Source organism: Parus major, chromosome 6, assembly GCF_001522545.3.
Source record: "Parus major isolate Abel chromosome 6, Parus_major1.1, whole genome shotgun sequence".
NCBI classification, from domain to species: Eukaryota; Metazoa; Chordata; class Aves; order Passeriformes; family Paridae; genus Parus; species Parus major.
In genome coordinates, this window is record NC_031775.1 from 16122610 (window position 1) to 16146511 (window position 23902).

Genomic DNA, 23902 nt, shown 5'->3' on the forward strand with positions numbered 1-23902 from the left:
TTGGTCTATTAAATTATGTTGGTATATATAGTTTCTTTTGCTCCTGGTGAATTCTGACTATGCAGCCAAGTAAATAAAGCATGTCTTGATTTATGAGCACAAATAGAGTATCTCTGGGATCTTGAGTATATTTAGTCATTACGCCATATGCAAGCTAAGTAACTCTTTTCAGATGTGTTCATATTTGGCTTTGAAATAGGAGTCCTTCAGAATGGGATCCATCAGCATAAAAACAGAAAATACTGTTTCCTTCAGATCAAACTTGAAAGGCCAAAAGAAACAGAGAAACAATTTTAAACTGCATATTTTACTTTCAACATTTTCTTCCAGCCCATTTGCTTACGTGGATCCCTTGCATTGTAACATGGCCTATTTGTACCTTGAACTACTCAAAGACTCCCTCAACGAGTATGCATATGCAGCAGAACTAGCTGGCTTGAACTATGATCTCCAAAATACCATCTATGGGATGTATGTAAGTACCCAAATCAAGCAAAAGCTTAGAGCCTTAAAACTACTTCCACTCATCAACATTTTTATATTGATTTGATGGAAGGACTTTTAAATAAAAAATAAAGGCTGTTAGTCCTTTTGATCTTGGTTATTAGCCATCCTTTCTTTGATTTGAACTTTAAGTTGAATTTTGTTAAAAGTCTTCAACAGTCTTTTAGTTCACATCAAGCAAATTTTCTTCTTTATTTTTGTATCATTCATGAAATTAATTAGTTTGTAAGATTTTTTCCTCCATTAAAAAACCGCAACCCTAATCCAAGCTTACATATTTATTGGTCAGATACCTACTAAAAGCTTTCTGACTGATGGGGTAAAGGATCCCCTTTTCATGCTATTAAATAAATAGTATACTTCTGCTTTCCTGTTCAAGAACTACTGATCATGAGGCTGCATATACATACTCTTCAGTCATGTTTCTTCATCCATTACCTTGTCACTGCCTGAGGTATCAAAGCATTTCTTTTGTTTTTCTTTTTGTTAGTCGCTACATTTATGCTGATCCTCTCCATTGCAACATGACATACCTGTTTATCAGGTTATTGAAGGATGATTTAAAAGAGTATACATATGCAGCACGCCTCTCAGGTTTGGTCTATGGCATTGCATCAGGAATGAATGCAATACTTGTAAGTAAGAAAAGAACACAGGAGGAAATGAAACAGCTTGGGAGTTGTTGAGCTTGGAGAAAACATTTGACTTCTGCATTTCTAAATGAGATGGTTAATGTTTTTTTCCTTTGCATATATCTCATGAATTAAAGGCAATGCAAGACTGTATTTTAATCAGTACTGAGTGACCTGTTTAAGAGTGCAGTGTCTTGTGAACTTGTGTGTAGTGCAATTGTTGCATTCTGGTTCACATTTTTACTTGCTTGCATGATAATCTGGAAAGTACTATTGCTGGTTTCTGTATAAAAAGATTAACTTTTCTGTTGAATGAATCCCCAACTTTACAGATTTTGTTATAATTCTCTAATTCTGCTGTAGTGAGCTGTGGAGATGGATTGTGCATGTGTTCGTTAGAATGCAATGCTGGATATTTATGGCTTTTTCTTTTGTTTTTATCACATGTTTTGTAATCTGCTACAAAGGGCTGACAATACTTGATAAATACTGGTATTATGATAAGTGCTTATTTCTCATTCAGCTTCTCCTATGAGATTTATGACAGGAGATTTTAGTAGTCTCTCTTGAAGTTTGGTTAAAAGCTTTTGTTAACCACCCTTATACGAGAGTGTGTTTTGAAATTTCCTCTAGAAGTGCTATTTTCCAAAGCATTTCAGTAGAAGAATGTACTGTATATTGTCTTTACATTTTCTATATGAGAGAGTGCTGCATTTTTTTTTTCAATCCAACACAAATCTAATTTCCTGGTTGCATTCACATGACTTACTGTGCAAACACTGTTATCCTCAGTTTCAAAGCTTGCTGATGTTTCTATGATCAGGGTTAATTCCTTTAAAAAAAAAAAAAAGTGTGTAATTTCCTTCATTTTTAGTCACAGTTATTTTAAATATTATTTGAGAACTTGTAATATTATTTTCCATATTGTGAGAAGTTTTATAATTAGTAAGTGTGACTTACTAATGACTATATTGGTGCTTTGAGCAAGGGCAGGTGCTACTCTGAGAAGTCATCCTTGCTGGTTGTTGAACACTTTGGGTTCCTGTGCTAATTTAGGATACTAGCCTTTGTCATAAATCCATTTATGATGACTTTTTCTTCAAATTCATTGTTCAGCTGTGTTTCAGCAACTACAGAACAAAAAAAGTCTTCCTCCTGAAAAGCAGGAATTCTGTGTGTTGGTTTGTGTTCTAAAGTTTAGTTTTACTCCTAATTAAACGGCACAAATCCAATCAAATTCCTGGTTCGAGATACCAAATTTTGAAGTTTTTCCCGGCAAAAAAAAAGACTTTTTAATGCCGTTTTTTGCCAGAGAAATTTTCTGTGGCTTGATGAAATCATACAGTATTTTCTAAGTTTTATGTTATTTTTTAAATGAGCATTTCAGTTATACTCTCAAAAATATGTATGGTCTGATCAAGATATCATTACAATTCCAGGATGACTACCTTGGTATTTCACCTCAGCAGCATCCTGATTATAAAGTATGCTGCTGTTTATAGCACCCTTTTTTTATGGTATTGCTTACTTCCACTTAAATATTCTTTGATCAACAACATAGATGTGAACCAAGGGTAAAAGTAAATTGGAGAGAGTATTTTAGAAGGTTGTGAATCCAGACTTCATTACTAAAGCGAGAAACCTAGATGAAAACAATTTCAGTACTCCAAGACTCACTACTGTAATTATTAGAAATCTGTATTCTGAGTACAGTATACTTACACCAACATGAAATTACATTAATTGTATGCATTTAGAACTCCTGTGCACACAATACTATCCCTGTCAGTTAATTACCTTTTTGATGGGTAAAGGAATTTAACTTAAGAATGATTAAATGTTCCGTAATGGTGAATTTAGCGTAAGTATTGAAAAGTGCATTGCTCATTGAATTGTACAAGACTTGGTAATGGTTTTATTCTTTTATCTTCCACATTTAAAGCAACTTATGCGCTTTTTCCATAGCTCTCCGTAAAAGGTTATAATGACAAGCAACATATCTTGCTCAAGAAGATCATTGAGAAAATGGCTACTTTTGAGATCGATGAAAAGCGATTTGACATTATCAAGGAGGCGGTAAGCTGCATGAGAAATTCACATTTTGGAGTAATTGAAACTTGAATTCATTGACATGATAGATCTGAGGGCTGACTATCCATGGAAATAGAGTGAAATTCTGCGTTAGTGGCATTTCAGATGCTTTTTTTCTTTTTTGTGGCTGTGAGTTTCTCAGAGTTGTGTATATAACATTCTTTGGTTAAAAGTAACTGGTCCTGGAATCTTTTTTTAGTCAGTCTTTCTTATGATGTATCAAGGAAGCACAGCTTGCTTTGGTAGGAGTATAAATCTAAGTAGGGGGATGGAGGGGAATATCTTAACTTTATATCCTGTTTTGCAATTTGGAAAGGCTTCAGTAGGACCTAGCCATAAAATAAGTGGGAAATGGATGAAGGGGGAAAGGAAGTGTTGAAAACATTTGCAACATTTCTTTTCCCCAGATTTGTCTTGGCTTCTGGGCTGTGACCCTTTGGTGCAAAGGTAACCACCTGGTTTAGTACATGCTGAATTCTAGAAGTTTTATCAGCTGGAGATTGCAGTTTTCTCCCCATGTCTATGCCAAACACATAAGGGAGATCCCAACTTCTGGCTTCTGTTTGGAGCAGACAGAAGGATACATCCTCAGCAACCTGAGCCTTGCTGTTAGTCAGTCATGTGCCCTGAAATGAGTTACTTTTTTCCTGCACTGGAAGTGATTCCAGCTTGCCAAAACTATTAATTTGCACTTTCCAGTTTCTCTGGTAGAGGAAAAAGGTTTTGCTTATTTTGTAAAAGGGCAGCTGGACTAGAAAGTAATGTTTTTGAAGAAGCTCTTTGATTCTTCTCTCATACCTCCTTTATCCATGCAAAACATGCAGAGAGTTTTCCAGATGCTCCAGATTTTGTCTCACCAAGTCAGCCAAAGGAGGCAACAGGGAGAAAAATACATTTTCTATTAGCAGTGTTTCCTCACCCCTGGTTAGTCATCATAAAATGCAGGTTTCCTGGGTAGAGCAACTTGATCCAAATTCTTGTTTAACTGCAATGATTTCTTTTCTAGGCATTAATTTTATGGACAAGTTTGATTTCATGCACATTTCAGCCATCTTAATGGTTTCTGCTTAATCCAAGGCTCAGAAGCCCACATTATTACTAAAGTCTTGTAGCACAAAGAGTCCTAACAAGCAGGAGAGTGTTCTCAGTATCTGAACTGTATCTTTTTGATACAAAGTTGAGAGTACAATGTTAATATGTTTAGAACTCTGTTTCTAAATTTCTAACTTGACCTGATTATTTTGTTCAGTACATGAGATCACTTAACAACTTCAGGGCTGAACAGCCTCACCAGCATGCAATGTATTATCTCCGACTCCTGATGACAGAAGTTGCTTGGACCAAAGATGAATTAAAAGAAGCTCTAGATGGTAATGTTCTGCCACTTTATTATTTTTTTTTCTTATGTTACTTAACTATTGAGGATACCTGTTTTGAGCTCTATTCCCTATTCAAGGAAAGCCCTTGCAGTGCCAGGCCTGAGCTGATGCTGGTCATGCTGCACTTGCCCTCCAGTTTCAATAAAGTAGAAAGCCTCAAATGGCAAAACTTGCAGGTAAAAGTTCAGGCAAAACTTTACTAACTGTGGGGATATATGAACATGGATATGGTGAATCCAATACTTAATCAACACTGGTAAAATCATTTGGCTCTAGTTGACATCTTACAGGCCCAGTGGAGTGTATCTGCATTGTACTTCTCAATGTGCAAACTATTTTGTTTCTTCTGTTATTGGGGAATCTTAGGTTATATTTCTGTAGATAGTAAAGAACTGTATCTAATAAAGAAGAAAGATGGACTTTCTGTAGATAATGACAACAATAATAAAGAACATTTTGGCTCTTAGCACAAAGTAGTTGTCCCAGTATATTTGAATGAAGAAGAAATTGAAGAGATTTAAGTGATTTTTCAAGTCCAGATGGAGTGGGGTTCTGAGCAGCCAGCCTAGTGGAAGGTGTCCCTGCCCATGGCAGGGATGTTGGAACTAGGTGATCTTTAAAGTCCCTTTCAACCCAAGCCATTCTGTGGTAATTCTATGTTTGTAGTAATAGAGTAATAGCTGAAAGACTCTTCCCTACTTGTATTTTACTGTGTTGTATTGAAAGTCTTTTGCTGGGACAGTTAATGTCTTGTAATAGCTTCTTGGAATACACCAACATTCTTTTCAAGAATAATACCTGGCTTTTGTATTTATTTGAGGGGTTTGATTCAGAGCACATATCCATGAACACCCCATCAAGCCATCCTCCATTGATTCTATATGTTACAGTATATTTTGCACTGTATATGAAAACTGCTTTGCAAGGACAGGCTGGATAGAATGTGTGTGTATGTGTTGTGCATGTGTCCTCTAGGATATATTGCCAAAATACTGTTTTTGTGTATCATCTGTTCCAAAGTTAGTATCAAATCACTATATTTGAGTTGAGGTTCTTCTTTTAGTCTGGATGGTAAATGCACAGTGTCTTGAGCATTATAAACTACATGCTGCATGTTTAGTATATAGCTAAGGCTTTTCCTTGGAACACCACCTGAATGATTGCAAGTGTTTTCTCTAGAGAATGAGTGTTTGTTCAGCATGATTGGAAAGGCAGCTTTTTTTTTTTTTTTGAATCTGGGTCAAGACAGCATGTGAATTCTAAGTGAAATAAGCTATATGATGAGTGCTGCTATTTAGGCCTGGAAGAATTCCAATGTTGCATTTTTAAGGAGAGATTCACTTCTTCATAATGACAAATTTCTCCTCCTCTGAGAAATGCACTGTATCTAATGATGACTTAGGCTTAGGTCCTTCATAATTTAAAAATGCATTTGAGTGATTTAACTGTCTAAATATCTATTGTAGATGTCACCCTTCCCCGTCTCAAGGCCTTCATAGCACAGCTGTTGTCACGGTTACACATCGAAGCTCTTCTCCATGGCAATATAACAAAACAGGTTGGTCTGTTGTTAATAAAACATTTTTTATTTAAAAGCATAAAAATGGAGCACTAGTTTAATTTTTGCAGATCTTGAAACAGTTTTGCCGAATGTGATTTCATAATTTAACTATGTACTTCTTTTATCTTAGGAGTATGAGAGTGTAATTTTTTCCACTTTATTAGGCTAAGTGCTGCCTCTATATTGTTCTTGGAAATTTAATAAAAACAGTTTAGGATCTAAGTATTTGAAAGTCTATCTTGTATGTCATTACTGTGATTAAGCTGCAGAAGGAATGATGTGCTGCAGACCTTGCTTTTTTCCATTGAAAATTTTCAGAATAGCTAGCAAGGAATTAAGAATCCAGTATCCTTCCAAATTAAGTAGTTTGTACGTAGCTAAACAGGAATGGTGAACCATAAAAAGCCATCTGTCAGCTCTGAGGGGAGTAAAACTCAGAAAAATGTTTGTTTTGTCTTCCATTAAAATAGTAACAGTTTGTATTTGGATACAAAATCTTAAGAAATACTTGAATATATGTACCAATACAAACAATAGTATTTTTCTTGTATGTTTTTGCATTCCTTTTTTATAAGGCTTGTTTACAATATTTTGTGTTAGAATGGTTCTGGGGTAGTTTACTAGCAGCAGCTGATATAGACACTGCTAGTGACTGCTGAATGTATGGAGGAGAAAGTTAACTTGTAAGGAAAAACAAGATGGAAAGGAGCTAATAGGATGGAGACACAAACTTTTCTTTGTCAAGAATATCTCTAAAGTATTTGTTAAAAATGTTATGTTCTTCTTGCAGAGAAATTAAAAAATAGTCTCTTTTTCCTTCCTCACTCCTTCCCGTGTCTGTATACGAAAGTCAGTTGCTGCTGGAAATAGAATGGAATGTGCAGATTTTTCTAGATTTCCATGATGATGCTGTTGTGTCAGACAAGTGTGTTCTTTACTTGGCATAATGAGTGACTGTTGAAAATCCCACAGCTAAAGGAAGGATGTCCTTGTACACCCATAGCTGTATCATGTTTAGAAATTATCTGCAAACCTCCCTGAATAGACGCAAGTAGAAAAAGTCATCAGTCTTTCACTACCCATGATGTGGTAATCACTGATAAAACACAGCAGTTTTAATCTGGACCTACAAATTTTTTCCATTTAAAATTAAATCAAAGTTTACATTGTCTTGTGTTACCTTTCAATCATGAAAAAAATTTCAGTGAATCTGGACTTTAAATCAGATTTATCTAGCTGCTTGAAAATGCTATGTTTTTCTTTAATATCATTCCGATACTTAAGTTTTTTTGACAATTTCTTTTATTTATTTGCTGTAAGTGGATGAAAAGTGAAGTAATCCTGTTCAGAACATCTGTCTGAGCACTCTTGTCAATATTTTAATATGATGACTTAACTGAAAGAATAAATAGTCTTTTTCTCTAGCTTTTTAAACTGTTGTCTTTAGACCTCAGTCTTCTTGTCTTTGATACTTCATGGGGGTTTGGGAGGTGTTGGTAGCATGTGTATGTTTCTTAAGTTTTCAAACCTTTTGCATGTTTTTGATAAAATAACTTGTGTGGTGAGTTTATAGCAGTGCAGAGTGAGAGATCTTAGCTTTCAGCTAAAACTACTTTGTAGCAAGTTCCTGTAATTTCCAGTGTGCAGGCTACAAGAACACATAACCTTTAAGAGATGAAGCTGTTGAGCTTAAATATTGAGGTTAAATCCTTGAGTGAAAGTAAAGACTTTTGATTTTTTTTCATTCTTTATATATTTTTTAATTATTACTCTAATCCATCAAAGAAAAGAAAGTATTTGGGAACTGAGTCTTAACACTACCAACACATCAATGAAATGCATCCTTGACCTTAACCATTTTTGTTTCCTGAAAATTATCATCTACTGAAATGCCATTTGCTTTGCCAGACGTACATTTGAGGTATCTCATTTTCACTTTGAAAGATGAGCACATCAAGTGTTGGGGGGAAGGTGAAAGGAAAAAAAAGCCCATTGAGCTTTAATTTCAGAAGTGCTGGGGAGAAGTAGTAAAAAATGTAGTAGTTAAACATGCAGACAATTTAAACATCAAGAAGACACAAAAAAAACTTCTTGCTCTCCACACTCCCACTTCCTCTCATCTACTTTTACTGTATTTGTATTGAATTACAATATCCTTACTTTTTATTTCTGTTTTTTTCCTTTTATCTCATGGCGCCATCAATAATTGGGAAGTCTTATGCTGCTGTTAAATACTGAGTAACTAGCGATCATTAAGTAAATTATTATTGTTAAATAATAAACATAAGATCCTCTTATGTTTTTTTTTCCAGGCTGCATTAGGAATTACACAGATGGTTGAGGACACTCTCATTGAGCATGCTCATACAAAGCCACTCCTTCCCAGTCAGCTGGTGAGGTACAGAGAAGTGCAACTTCCTGACAGTAAGTTAAATTATTTATTTATGATAACTAAGGCACATTAAATTGAGGTTCTCTTAGTTAACAGCATTTTAAAATGCATATTACTGTGTTGCAAGGAGTGTGTTTTGGAGTCAAACTTACTTCAAGTTATTTTAAACTTAAAATTCAGAAAAACAAAGTGTGGTTTTAGTAATAAAATTATATACTAATACATGATCTTTCTAGGATACTTGACAATTAATTTGATGTCCTTTTAAATTTGTGTGTGTAAACTGGACTTCTTGGGATGACTTGGACGATCTTTTGGCGACTGCCAGCCCAAAGCCTTTCTATGATCATGCAATTCTGCACTTCAGTTCTAAGTCACTTGTTATAATTTTTGGAAATAAGAGCTCTGTCCCACTCTCTGCTACACATAGTATATACATTTGAATACACACCATTTTTTGAGCATTTCTGAATATTAATTGACCAGTAAGAATTGCATGTAATAACTCTTTAGAAGAACGAAAAACTTACACAAATAACTTTTTTTTTCTTATACAAATTCTTTTGGTCTTGTAGTGCTTATATGCTTTTACTTCCATGGTGAAAAAACTAAAAAAAAACTAAAAAAAAAGAAAGGAGGTTCAAGGTATTGCATGGAGTGGTGACATATGTAGCTATACAGACAAGATAAATTACCCATAGCTGATTGTCTGTGGAAGCTACCATGTAGAAAAGAAGTTGCTAATATTCAGTGCTGAATTATTTTTAATATTCATAATAATTTCTGGCAGATTGTCTTTAGAAACTGTTTACACAGTAGAGGCATGCAGAATTTCACTGCAGTTCCAAAAAATATTTGCTTGAAGAGAAGCAGCCAGTTTCAATTTAGTTGCTGATATTTCCAAGTGGCAACATTTTGATGGTAAAATAATACATTCTTTTCTTGTCTCATGAAAAGTATGCTCTTAGTGGGAATTTTGCTTTAACAGTACTAAACCACTTGTAATTCCATTTCACAAACCTTAGACCATTATTGTTTTAATTGTGGAGAGTAAGAATGTCTTAAAAATGAACTTATTTTTAAATTTTATTTTATTTTAAATTTAAATTTCAAGTGTTTTAACTTTGTCTTTTAGGAGGTTGGTTTGTATATCAACAGAGAAATGAAGTTCATAACAACTGTGGCATTGAAATATATTACCAGACAGACATGCAGAGCACTTCTGAGAATATGTTTTTGGAGCTCTTTTGCCAGATTATCTCGGAGCCATGCTTCAATACCCTGCGCACCCAGGAGCAGCTAGGTGAGATCTCAGGAGTGGTTGTGTCTGTGCACACGCGAGCTGTCATGGTCACGCGCTCACATGAGACATGAGGAGGTGTTCTCTCCCTTTTTAGTGAATGCCATTTAAAGGGCATTTGATAATTGTAAATCATCTTAACTGCTGATGACTCAAAGAAATTTTTCTGTGCACAGAGTCTAAAATAAGAACAAGCAGGCATGATTTTTAAGATACCTGAAATCATCTCCAACTCAAAAAAGTGCTATTACTCTACAGAAAACTTCATATTAGAATTTACCAAAAGGAAATTGGATCAGTTCCCTAAATTTCTAGATCTTCCTAAAGAATCAGTAGTAGTTTGATGTTTCCTGCTTTTGATCCTACTTCTAGGTGCACTTCATGATTCATAGAATCACTTAGGTTGTAAAAGACCTCTAACTGGGTCCAACTGTTAAATTTTAAGCCCTGTCTTAGAAATACTTGTGTGTGTAATGGTAAGCTACCATGTTTGTGAACACCTAAATAGAGTTCAGACTTTTTAAGACTATAACTGTTCACCAGTAAGGACAAATAATTGTTACCTGAACCAGTAAGGCTGAGAACTGGTAAGGTTATTCCAAACAGACTAAGAAGGAGAGACAGAGACTTTGCATGACAGCTCACATGATTGAAGTACTGGTGAGGAGAAGTAAAGGTTTTCCAAAGGTGAGAAGCAGACAAGTATTTCAGTGTGATGACTGCCGGGGATGTCAGGCAAGATTAGGCTTTTCGTGAGCAACTGGCAGAACCAGCCATACAATATTCATCATAGGAATTTCAACTGTGTGTACACCTGCTGAAAATAGGCTAGAACCCAGGTTATTTAACAGGTTTTTGAAATGTGCTGGTGGCAGGTTTTGTATAGGAGTTGGGAGTAACAGCTGAAGAGAAAGAGAGGAACTGAAGAAGAACTGGTTTAGTCCAGCAGTTCATGATTGCCAAATAATAGAGCTCATAAGACTTAGGATGGGTGAGACAGTAGAAATACTATTAAAATCCAGTAAACTTCATGAAATTGTTAGTAAGATTTCTGAGAAAGCTTAGGAAAAAAGAAGTTCAAGAATTAGAAGTTTGCTAAACAGTAGAAGTAGTACAAGTAGTACAACAAGAATTGTTTCAATAATTGGTTAAGCAGTATGAGAAACTGGAGGAGAAAAGTTGGAAATGATGGGGAAAAATCAAAGTGTTCAAATCTTTAAAATCAGAATGTTAATCAGAAAATTCAGGATGGCTTAGTTTTCGCTTAAAATGTCAGCCATGGCCAGACGACTTCCAAAATAAACACTGGTGATCAAAGTTCATGTCTTACCTTTGAACAGGACAATAACAGATTAATCAGATTAAATTACAAGCTTTTAAGAAGTTCAAAGTGTGGCGAACTCTGCGTCCTTTTCCAAATAATGAAATTAGAAAATCCTGCAATTAGAAGTCTTATAATAGAAAATTTGTCGATGATAAGGTACTGGAAGGATAGACACAGCTGAATGCTGCATGTTTCCTTAGAAAACAAAGGAAAGAGAAGAAGCAGGGAAATTGTGGATCAGTCAGTTTAATTCTAATTCCAGGAAAACACAGAATAAATTTTCATCCTAGTTCTAAATTCGTAGAAAGTAACTCTGAGACTGTTACTGAAGTACCTAGGTGGAAGAACTCCACATTTGGGTACAGGACTTTTGAAGGTCATGGCTGGAGAATAGAGAATAGTTCATTTGGAAAATGGTGTTCTACAGAGCTCTCCTGTGATCCAATGTTCCATGGTATATTCATGGTAAATCCTGGATGATAGAAGAGTGAGGATAGTCACTGAATCTTCAGATAATACTAATTTGGGAGAGGCTGCAAGTGTGTGGGAAGATAGAGTTAGAATTTAAAATTAGTTTGACATTTTGGAAACATGACTTGAATGAAGATAAGATGCAATTTGTTAGGAACAGTTTGGCAGGAACAACCAATGGCACAGATACAAGCTGGGAAGCAACTGGCTAGGTAGCAATTTTGTAGAAAACTCTGCAGGGTACAGTGGATCAGAAGTAGGATATAAATCAGCAGTGTCATGCTGCTGTGTAAAATGCTGGGATATATAAATGGAAGCATTCAAGATACAGTAAACTAAACATTCCTAAATTTTCAGAAAAAAATCTGAACTACTGTAACCAGTTTGGACATGAGCATCAGGAAACTATAAGAAAACTATAAAACAACATTTCAAAAACTGAAATGTGATAGATTTGTTATTAAAAGGATGGTGGAAAATGGAAGAGAGGATTAGTTGTTCAGATTAGAAGGCCCTGCAACAAAAAGGAAGGGAGTAATACTTTTTATCTAACTGATGAAATGGGAAGTAGTGATCTTACATTGCAGCAAAAGGAATTCAGGTTAGACATTATGAAAAAATAATAAGTTTCTAATGTTGAGTCTAATGAAGCACGAGAGTGCAACTTCAGTTCTGGTAACCTGATCCTGATGACAGAATTACTTTTGTTTTGTCTTCCTCATCTTCTTCTTGCTCCTCCCCTAAACTGGTACTGACCTCAGTGTAATAAAGATGTTATAAAAAAATACAGTGGCACATTTTGAAAACCTGCATTATTTTATTTATAACACAGAATTAAAACATGCCACATTTGGCTAATTCAGTGCTGTGACAAAGGGTTTCTTTTAATTTGTGGCTGTTCTTGTTTTGCCAAGGTTACATTGTGTTCAGTGGCCCACGTCGGGCAAATGGCATCCAAGGACTGCGATTTATTATCCAATCTGAAAAGCCGCCACACTATTTAGAGAGCAGAGTTGAAGCGTTCTTAAAAACTATGGAGAAATGCATAGAAGACATGACAGAAGAGGCCTTCCAAAAACACATCCAAGCTTTAGCAATTCGTCGTCTAGACAAACCAAAGAAGCTGTCTGCAGAATGTGCTAAATACTGGGGAGAAATCATTTCCCAGCAGTATAACTTTGACAGAGGTAAGACAAATGGTAATTCCTTCAAAACTGAATGCTCTAGTTTGGCTGCATTTGTGACTGTTGAGTGTCATATTCATTTGGGAACAACTTCAACTTTCACATAGCCTATACATAATTTACTCTCTATTTCCCTGAGATGCAGTCAGATACACACTGCCATTCCTGAGAGTACACACATTCATATGAAACCTGTTTCTCTTTGCATTGTGTAGTTGTTTTGAGGGAGTGCTGGTGGAGGCAATAGCAGGTATCTTAACTAATTTGCAGTCTGTATCAGCTTAGAGTGGATTTGAAGAAACACTAATTTTTTTTTTTGTTTTTCATCTGTGATGCTTTGAAGGTTATAGGTTTGTAGAAACAAATGAGATTCAGCTTCTACTGTTATTACTGAAAATGGACTGACAATTATTTACTATGTGGTCCTACATAATATTTAAATTGTATTTTTAAAAATACTTTAAAAATGTATTTTAATTTTTAAAAAAATATACTGAGATACATTAGTAATACAGTTTCTAACATTAAAAAAAATAAAATTTTTAGTTTAGGTACAGATCAGTTTTTCCTGACATTTTCATGTCTCGACTCTTACAGCTGTAATTTTCCGTCTTCATGCATAATATGCTTCCTCCATAAAACTCATTTTGTATTCTGTGACTTCTCTTCTGCTTTGTGTGCACCGTATTGGCTTTCCATTATAGCAAATACAGTCTTTTTCCTTCATGATGACTCACTGAGCTGTTTAATAATGAAGAGTTTTGACTTGTCATCTAGCTTGGTCTAGAGAAAATAAGAGCTATTGACAGGGTTTCATGCCTGAGCATAGGAAGTGGCATGGAAACTTACCACTTCAAGAACTTTTTTTTTTTGTGTCTGATGAAATAGTCTGATCTTTCTCTGCATTAAGTGTTTCTGTTTATACCACAATTGGATCAATATTATCTCTCTGGAATGTTTTACTGCTAAGTGTAGCCATATTTTTTAATATCTAAATCCCACTTATTTCCCTTGACTTCTATATCTTTAATTCCCCTCTGCCCACTTTATATCATTAATATTTGAGAATTGTCAAAATCAGAAATTAATTTTCAAGCCTTAAGAAGTGGAAGGATTTTTTTGTTTGCACATTTTTAATAGTACTACTTTTTACTGTTTGCTCCCAAGTCTTACCTAGTTTTGAAAACTGTATTAATTTCCTCCATACAGAACTTCGTATTACTTATAGCCTGCATTAGTCTTGTTTGCTGCCTGTTCTCTTGCACGCGTTTCTTCCTTGATCTTCTTGCTAATCGTTAGAAAAGCAAGAACGCCTACAAGAAACCTTTCTGCTTAAGCAGCAATGATATTAGGTGATTAGTCCATGACAGTTTAATTAATATGAAGGAATGTAGCAACTGAAACAGTTGTCCCCAGATATCTTAAAGGTGTGACTACTTAAAGGAGTATGTAGGCACCATTCCTTAACATTTCTGTAAAAGTATCTCCTACCATCCTGTTCCCTGTGAATAAAAGCCATCTATAACCAATCTTCATTAAAAATGTGTAACTGATTTGAAGATAATATACAAGAGTAGGCATATCTATTTTAGCTACTGAATATCTGACAGTGCAATCAGTATTCTTCAAGCATGCATTTTTTGGTAAGTCCAATCAAGTAGACTTATTGAAGTATAATTTTCTGCCGAGGTTCTACTGACACTTTTAGTGAAGCAAGTATTAACTTGGAAGATAACAATGAAAAGCTTTTCATTTGCAGTCAATTACAGCATCTGAATTTGAAAGAAGTATACTTTGTATAAGCAGTGTGCTAATAACCAGCTGTGATCTGCAGACTTACTCTAATTTGTACTATTGTTGTGCAGATAACATTGAAGTGGCTTATCTAAAGACTCTGACCAAGGATGACATTATACAGTTCTACAAGGTAAGTTAGTCATGCAGCTAAAATTTTACTTAGAATGAGATGAAGGTACAACTGAATCTTACTTGTGCATGCTCTGAAGGGGTATACTGACACCTGTTTTAGGTAGATGTTAAAATGGATGAAGATATCTTTTATTTCCTGAATATTACGTAGTTTAATAGCAACTGCAAAAATTGCACAGGATGATAGTGTTTTGTTGTGGTTTTTTTTCCTTGCCAGCTCTTTTTCTTCTTGTTTCATTTATCTTTTCTTTATGGATATAAAATGTGCTGCTCTATGACCAAACCTGGCCAAAATTGCACATTTGTTCTTTTATCTTTTTCTCAACCAGTCAGTGATTCAGCTTATTTTATGGGTATGAATTGTGAATGAAACAGATATTTTTAAAGCTTTGTTAACTGTAAATCAGTAGGGTTTTCTCTTCCTCTAATGCTTAGGCAGAGCACAGGAACAGCATAGTGATGCAGTAGTTGTACATTTTAACTTGGATATCCAGTATAAGTGATTGAAGTGTTCCTGTCCTGTCCCTGTCACCTCCCAACCAGTTTAAAAAAAAAATATTGGGCACCATCCTTTCTGTTTTGTGATGTTTAATAGACTATGATATTTCCCTATATTGCAAAGTGCTCATGGAGCTTTATTACTTATAGAACAGCTGGCAGCTCAGGGAGTTCTTTGGAAAATAAGATCAACTTAATGTCTTCAGAATTTATTATTGGATGGAAGAAATTCTGCCCATGAAGAAGCATGGGCATGTGTGTGTCTGTCTTGTTTTTTCCTCTTTAGGGCAGAGGAGGTTGGTTGCTTCTAACTTTTTAATAATACTATAGCATACATGAAGTTATGCAGCAAATGCAAAGTTAGTAAATGGAATTTCAGTACCTGTTGTTTAATAAATGATAACTTGAATGAAGATGCATATTCTGGGTTTGTAGGAATCTGTACTATTTTGCATAAACCAATGCTCAATACATGATGATCCAGAATATTCCAGAGCAGAAATAACAGGCTGGATTGGTGCGCTAGTCCAGCTGGATTTAATGATCATGTTCAGGGTGGTGTGCTTCCAGAAGGCTGCTAGGGATTGAAGATTCTGCAGATTTTAGGTGGCATTCCTGATACTATGATAGTTAATGGCTGAATATCTGTTTCTTACAGTTTTTCTGTGTTCCAAGCAGTACTTTAACTGCTTAACTTGATTGTAAAATAATTCAGAAATACGGTATGGATGACTTTTAATAATATTTGAAGGCACATCCCAAAATTCGTCCCTCATTTTAGGGCTAAAATTAAAATTTAAATGGTCTCATTCCTTTTATTATTTTATGTTGTCTAAGGAATACTTCCTACACCTGAAGGACTTGAATTTTTTACTGTAGGTGCTGTTGGCAATAGATGCTCCCAGAAGACACAAGGTATCAGTACATGTCCTTGCAAGGGAAATGGATTCCTGTAAGTATTGTGCTGAATATAATATTTAATCAATTCCTGTTCCAGCAAGTCATAGTTACACGCTTGTCTGTAGTACAGAGAGAAGCAGATACTGCATGCATGTTATGAAACTCCCTTCTGCCTCAGAAGGATTTATTTTTATGGTAGTGTAGAAATTGTAGCTTTGCAGCTGAGTAAGGATGACTTGCTTCAAAGTACCTTTTTAGTTTTCATGACTGGTAATTGCTAAATAGAAATAGTTCTAAAACTTCTCCTATCTAGAGAAGATTTCCTAAGGTGTAGTACCTGTGTTGCCAGATTGGGTATTATTTGCTTGGAATTGTATCTTCCCAAGACAAGAATGAGCTTGCAAGACAGCCTAACAAATGGTCACTTACAGAAATTATAGTAAGTCCTAAAACAACAGCCCAGTCTGTAATTTTTAATCTGCCATTTGGCCTCTCTTATGCCATGATAAAAAAAAAAGAGATTAGAAATGCAAGAATAAGTTTTGGAGTAATTGAAATGGGACATTCATGGTGATAGGCAGGGAATACTTGGGGTTGCTGTCCAGATTTTTGGTACCTGTAGAAACCTCTACACTTCTATAGGCATGTCCTTATCAAATGATGTGCTGTTCTTGCACTGCTCTTGTATGTACCACTGGCATTTGCTACGGTTCTCATGATTTGTGTTGAGAAGCAGTTTTAAGTATTGATTGATCAACAGATTAGCAATTTTTATTTCTACATTCTCTTTATGTGTAAGTTAAATGAATAGAAGCCACTGCCTCAGCTCATGTTTTCAGATAAAATAATGGATTAATATATGTATTTCTAAAGACAGATGTGGAATATAAAAGCAAAATGTTTATAAAACCTTATTTGGTGATACTCTAAAATTTAAATATTTAAAATTTTTAATTTTCAATATTTAAATCAAGGTGCTTTATTTAGATATCGGTCTTATAAGAGAAAACAGTGAATCAGTTATGTAAAAGATAGTCATTAAATTACGGTCCCAAATTAATTTTGCTGATGTTAAATAGGCCCTGTTGTTGGAGAATTTCCATGCCAAAATGATGTGAACCTGGCACCAGCACCACCACTACCACAGGTAAAAAAACACAGCATGTAAAAAAATCCTAACCTGCATTCTTAATCTAGAGGTTTTGTATCATTAAGTACAAGTTTATAGGGAGAAACAGACCTCTGGAAATTCCTGCTGTCATAGGGTAGGGCTGGTGTTTTAGCTCTTTTCTACGTGCATTTTTGTCCTCAGTAACTGGGATTTTCCTGATTTTTCTTTTTGTCAATTTGTCCATTTACCTCAATTCTTTTTAGCCCTCTGAAACACAAGCTATTAGTAGTAGTAACTCCACTGGGTATCTGCACTATATGGAATAAATACAGATGATTATTGTCTGAAAATACTGATTGTATTTGATCAGATATTAATGAACATTCTTGTCAATGTGTTCAATTGTGGAGGAAACAATTTGGAAAATTCTGTTCATACAATTATTACATATTTCACTGTGGTTAGACAGGACAGCACTGAGCCCTTACTGGACCTTCAGTGAATTTTCTTGAAAGATACCAGTGTTTGCCCCAATTAATTAACTTTTCACAGTGTAGTAGGTCTGTGTTGTCTTCATCAGACCTTACAGGTGAAATAATTGGCATGGGTAAACATTTCTGTATGAATGGTATGGGGATATATTAGCCATTATTACTGATATAGTAGAACCTTACTTTGTTACTACATCTAAAAATAATAGTGCACAGAATAGCTGTTGTGGTTCTGATCTTACTCTGATGTTCAAAGGACAGTTGGGGTGCTCTGAAGTAGAGTGAAAATGGAAAGATCACCTCTGCATTTATTGGAGATTCTGACATTATTAACAATGCAGTTACTGCATTATAGCTGTTAGAAATGATGTAAACATGAAACTGGTTGTTTCATAAGAAATAACATTGTATTTTGGAGGTTCCTGTAATAATGAAGTATGAATCACTAATATTGTAGAAAAGAGCAAGACAGGTGTATTTTTATGTAGCTGTTGCAACAGTTAAAAGCAAGGAATGTGTCACTTTTCTGATTGAAGATACTGAGCAGACTTTTTCTTGCACGCGCTTCTTTGCAGCCAAGTGTGATTGAAAATATGACAGAATTCAAGCGCAGTCTACCGCTCTTCCCACTGGTGAAACCACATATCAATTTCATGGCTGCAAAACTGTGAAGAACCCCAATGGATGAAGAAATGCAAATGATCAGTACTGACATGGTTTTGGGGGACTTCGTGATGAACAAAATTATTAAATATCATTGGGATAAATGGTTCTGTTCATTATGAAAGTCCCAAGAAATTCCTTCTTGGTTCATTTGACATTAGCTGTGTGTTAGGGATAGAGTATATAAAAATCAGTTGTGGTCATGTATCATTTATATTACAGAAAACCTGTTAAAAACCAAAATCAACTGACATGATAATAATAAAAAACTTGTAGATGCAGTATATTTTTAAAATAACATATCCCTTCAGATTTTCATTTTGATGAAATAACCCTCCAGAGCAAACGAAGTTGCTTGAAATGGGCTTGTTTCTCCTGAAAAACACTGTTTAGTATCCCAATAATTATTTTATTGGGAGTTGGAGGGGGTGAGATATGTAAGTCCTTTTTGGGATGGGGTCAACAATTTTTCTTAAAAATAGAGACTTTCACATTTTTTTGAAGTGACGTGTTGAATGATACTTTTTTAATTGATCCTTAATGCAACCAACATATTTTCTATTTAAGTTTTATGAAGACCAGTGGGGCTGAAAAAAAGGAAATTTGACAACACAGTAATAGGTGAGAGAATTGTGTTAATGAGAATAATTGAAGATAAGGGCATGATTTTAATCTTTCTATATAAATTTGGGGACATTTTATATTAAAACTAGTAAAATGCTGGAAACACTTTATTAGTGCATCTTATTTTTGTTACCAAAAGTGTCATCCCAGTCTCTTGATACTGTCAACATCCTGTTCAGTTTTATAGCATTACTATGAACTGTCCATTTGGTATACCAAATACTTTATTTGGTGTCATTTTTTGTTTTCAGTTGCATATGTGCTGATGGAGAACTCAGTCTGTTTTGCCTCACCTGTTATGTTGGGTCTCAGTCCAGCAAAGCACTCATTAATGCAAATAACTTTAAACACACACTAGTTCTTTTCTCAAGAACAGGTACATGTCAAATAGGGGCTCTCTGATGAGTCAGAGGCATTTACTATTTTGATATGTGTATGGGTCCTTCTTGTCCTTCAGGAAGGTGTTTGGGACAGTGCAGTGCTGGGGTAGCAGTGCCACAGCACAGCCCGTGCTTCAGGTTACATCACAAAGTGTTTGCTCCTACTTCTGGGAAGAAGGCTGTGCAGAACTCAGAAGGATCAAGAACTCTGCTGTGAAATAATGTTTTTATATATATAGATACATATATATATATATATATATATTCCATAATGTAGTAAAATGATAAAACAATATAAGGTGGCTCATCCTCACCAACTTTACTGACTTCTGCAGAGTGGTCTTGTGCTTGGGACAGCACCCAAATAGGAAAAGGCGAGGAGTATTAAGTTCTCCTACCTCTGTAATACATAAAGGAGATGGCACTTACTCAGACAGGAGAGTATGTAAAGCACTGAAGATATAAAATCTGCTCATCAGAGGTGTTAGTGAAAATTTGCTTCTCACTAAAAGAACCTGAAAGTAATGCCCTGATGTGACAAGCATGTGTGTCAAGCATCAGAATCCTGGTATAGTCAGTGGGGGCTGTTCTTTGAATCAATGTTGGTTCTTATATTGGCTCTGAGGCCAAATTAAGGGAGTGCTTGACAGGGCAAGGGCCTTAAGTTGGGTTTATTTGAGAGTCTCTTCTAACCGAATAAATATGGTGCATTTAAAGGTATTTTAAAGGTTACCGGTACATGTTTCAGTATCTTTAATGAATTTGATGAGAGTTTGTGATGTAACCTGTTGCCAAGGAAGGCCACTAGCATCTTTTTTTAGCCTGGTGAAGAGGAAAAAGAAATAAATACAGTCTAAACAAAACCAGTCAAGGTGTCTCTGCTCACATTTTTGATGGATCCTTCACAGGAGGCATTTTGCCCTCTTGCATTTCACTTTTGTTTATAATTTTCCTTTAGTAAAAGTATTTGTATTATATATATTAAAAGTTTTGACAACATATTATAAAAATATATATTTTGGGATTTAGTATTTAAACATACCACTCCTATGGTGAATACAATGAAATGGCTCCTATTGTGTGTAAAAATAAATATATATATATATATTCATGGAAGTACTATCAACTCTTAACAGATTATATAAATAAATAAATTGGAATAGCAGTGTTTCTAACACAAGCTCACAAATCATGTTTTCCAGAGGGAAAAAATGTATACCTTCAAAGTTCTGTGACTGGATGTGGAAATCCATGTAGTTTTCCAACAACTCTTAATTGCTTTTAAGTGTTCTCCAGCATTTTACAGTTTCTGAGTTTGATATAGCAGTAAATTTTGATAAACTCAGGCATACTAATGGGTTCATTTTAATGGATCCAAAGCTGCAGTGTCTACAAGCAATAAAGAACTACCTAGAATACACTGTAATTCAATTTTAGTGCTTGTTAATTAGTTTATGTAAGAAACCATAAATTATTATTACATAACTGTAATTTTTGCAAGAGCTATTTTAAGCAGTTGATGTGGAATTGGGTGCATGTGACACAGCCAGTATGACAGAGTGCTAGAGTTATTCTGTTTACAATAAACAATCTGAATTTAATGTTTGGAGTTCTTAATTTGTTTCATTTTAATTTTTGCATACTGGTAATGTTACATCTATCAGTGCATGTTTTTTATTAGACATGTTAAACGTGATTTTCTGCTGTCCAGTTGGACTAGTTAGGCCAAATAGCATTGCTGCAGAAGCACTCCCAGGCACTTCTTGGGAAGTTTCAGAGGACTTCCCCATGGAAGATCTTCTCTTAGATCCATCTCTGTTGCCCTCTTAAGTGTATGAAAATTAGTAATATAAAGGTAGAAATATTTGCACAAGACAGAATTTTAATTATCAAATCTAAAACTGTTAATTTAGGGCTTGACTGCAGCCAGACTGAATCTTGCCCAGTGCAGCTTTACAGTGTTGCTTTTGAAAAATTACTTTGCCTGGTCGTTTTCTTTGTTCTATGCACACCAAAAGACTACCTTTCAAAAGGTTAGAAGTGTGTGATTGTTAAAGTAGTAAATAATGCCAATTCTGACAGCATAAAGATACAAGTCAGCAGGCCCTCCTACTCTTCTGAGGGGGCTCCTTGAAGTAATACATGACAGTGAGCAGCATTAAGAGAGACAGGTTTTGTCCTTGGCATTGGGAGGAGTGGCTGGTACTCTCAGGGGAGAAAGAAGACGCCAGCAGCCCACCTGGAAAATTACTTGTCCCCAACATCAGGGCTTTGTCCACTCCCAGTTGTTAGGGGTCAGTGTAAATCTTGACTTACTGACTTTACTGTCCTGCAAAAAATCAAGTTATCCTTAATCTACTTTAACTAATACTATTAGCCATAAAACTTGCTTGAGCATATTCAGATTATTTAAGTTCTTGGATGTGAGCAGCCCTTATTGGTAATGTGTTCTACAGTGCAATCATAGCATCTGGAGAAAGCATTACACACCTTGTAAACTCTATTTATTATTATCTAGCTCTTGTTTTAAAACAGGATCAGCAGAATTTTACTTTACCTTTTCTCTCATACTTAACTGGTTAGTATGCTTTTGTGCTAGATCTGCTGTAGAGTGAAAAACCTTTATCTTCTACATTTTTGTACATTTTTCCCATGGTCTTTCAGTGTGTGACCATTGAGCTGAGTGTGTGACATGGTCATCCATAGTGACACGGGGCTTTTGCTTGAGCTCATACCTAATGTGATATTCAAATCCAGCTCTGAAATACTTCGTTTGCAAGTCAGTTTTTCAACATTGTTGCTAATACAAGGCACCTCTGGGTATTTTAAAGGCAGAAGAGATCAGAAAGTCAATAATTTTAAAATAAGCCTGGCCTATGTAGATCCTGCTGAAAGGCTTTTATTTGAAACTTTTCTATTTACCATTCAAAGAATGTAAGTTACAGTATGTGCTGTGGGTGGAATATAATGGTAATAGTGGATGAAATTTGAATTGCAGTTCAAAGGGACAAAGTGTGTAAGACCAAAAGCCTAAGAGATTGCCAAAATTAAATCAACTTATTTGAAGTCAAGCATCTAAACAGAATTCAAGACTGAAAGTATTTATGGCTTTCTAAATTACATTTCTAAGCCCAAGTGCAGCATTGAAGGATGTAGATATCACACTGATGAGCATTTGCCACTGTTAATTTTTAACACTGTCTTTAGTGGTGCAGTGCAAAATTCCCAATTAAATTCCTTGACTGTGGAATGGGTGGGGGAAGATACACAGCTCCAAGTGTAAGGAAGTGACCAGGCTTAGCCTTTGGGAAACTTCAGAGAGAGAGGCATCCAAGTTTAAATCTACATCTTTCTGAGGATTTGCCATCACTTTACTGGGTATTACATGTGCTTCCTTCTGCATCAGATTTCTGTTACAGATTTTCACTGTCTGCTCAGCTTCCTTTTCAGAAGGGGATGCAAGGAATTGTACTTGTCCAGTGACTACCAATGGCATGTAAAATTTCACTGGAGCAGCAGCTGGAACTCAGGACTCTTTCCAGTTCTCCCTTCCACCCATACAGGGAACTGTGTGTCCTGTGGTATGTGTGGGCTCGAATACACATCTGCTCTGATGGGGTACACAAAATCAGAACAGGTTGTTCCACAGAGGGGAATGAGGAGGTCCTCAGCCTATGTTAATAACCTGGAAAGTGGGAAGAACAAGCTAGGGAAGAGTCTTATAGGAAATGGAAATTAGGTTGATGTTTTGGTGACTTTAACTAACCACTGTGTTGTGTATAGAAGAGCATGTTTTATATGAAGTCTATTGTAAAGGATGGACTCATATGATGGGAGGGAGAGAAGAGCTAATAGTGAATTTTAGAGCATGTGCAAAAACGTTATTGTGGGGTATTGAATGTAGGACATCTGGGTTGTGCAAATGTCAGTGAAAACTGAGGCAGCCCTTTGAAGAGGTAAATTTTAGATACGATGCCTTTTATTGTACAGAGATCTTAGAAATTTTCTCAATAGTACTAAAAGTGGTGCACTTGACAAGGCAATGTTGGAACTAGTTTAAAACACCAGAAATACAAAAACATTTCACAGTAATAGTGCTCAAAAATGCTTCACTTAATCTTTTTTAAACTTTCCAACTGGCTTTGGAATGAAATAAGTTTAGCAGGACAGATTTCAACCCAAATGATTATTTGTGCATGTATGTGGAAACCAGGGAAGTTCACAAGCTTAGTGCTAATCAGTGCTCTGGAGTCAGTCAGCTGTCAAAAAGTTCAACACCTCCTCACTTTATCCTGTTGTCATTACAGTAACTTTCAGCCTGCTAACAGTTCTGCAGGGCCAGAGGAATAGAAGTGTTTCTAACAACCAATTTCTTTAAACCCGTTACTCTAAGTAAAATTATTTGTTTTGACTGGGAGATACCCATGTCGTTCACTGGCACATACCTATTAAGGCATAAGTTTCAAGA

General features: G+C 35.5%; 1 protein-coding gene across 5 annotated transcripts in view; it reads left to right on the forward strand.

The window, feature by feature from the left end:
* The window catches only part of IDE (insulin degrading enzyme), a 57362-nt gene extending 33682 nt beyond the window's left edge, over nucleotides 1-23680 (forward strand). For 4 of the 5 annotated variants that reach the window (XM_015632559.3, XM_015632557.3, XM_015632560.3 and 1 more), the window contains exons 15-25: nucleotides 331-475; nucleotides 3102-3212; nucleotides 4477-4597; nucleotides 6073-6164; nucleotides 8480-8591; nucleotides 9695-9862; nucleotides 12569-12841; nucleotides 14704-14765; nucleotides 16145-16217; nucleotides 17245-17312; nucleotides 18343-23680. In XM_015632559.3, coding sequence (XP_015488045.1) covers nucleotides 331-475; nucleotides 3102-3212; nucleotides 4477-4597; nucleotides 6073-6164; nucleotides 8480-8591; nucleotides 9695-9862; nucleotides 12569-12841; nucleotides 14704-14765; nucleotides 16145-16217; nucleotides 17245-17312; nucleotides 18343-18438 — 1321 coding nt within the window. In that variant the 3' untranslated portion in view covers nucleotides 18439-23680. Of the gene's footprint in view, nucleotides 1-330; nucleotides 476-994; nucleotides 1140-3101; nucleotides 3213-4476; nucleotides 4598-6072; nucleotides 6165-8479; nucleotides 8592-9694; nucleotides 9863-12568; nucleotides 12842-14703; nucleotides 14766-16144; nucleotides 16218-17244; nucleotides 17313-18342 lie in introns of all 5 variants that reach the window. The other variant, XM_015632558.3, reaches the window with a different exon arrangement.
* Nucleotides 23681-23902: the final 222 nt, after the last annotated feature.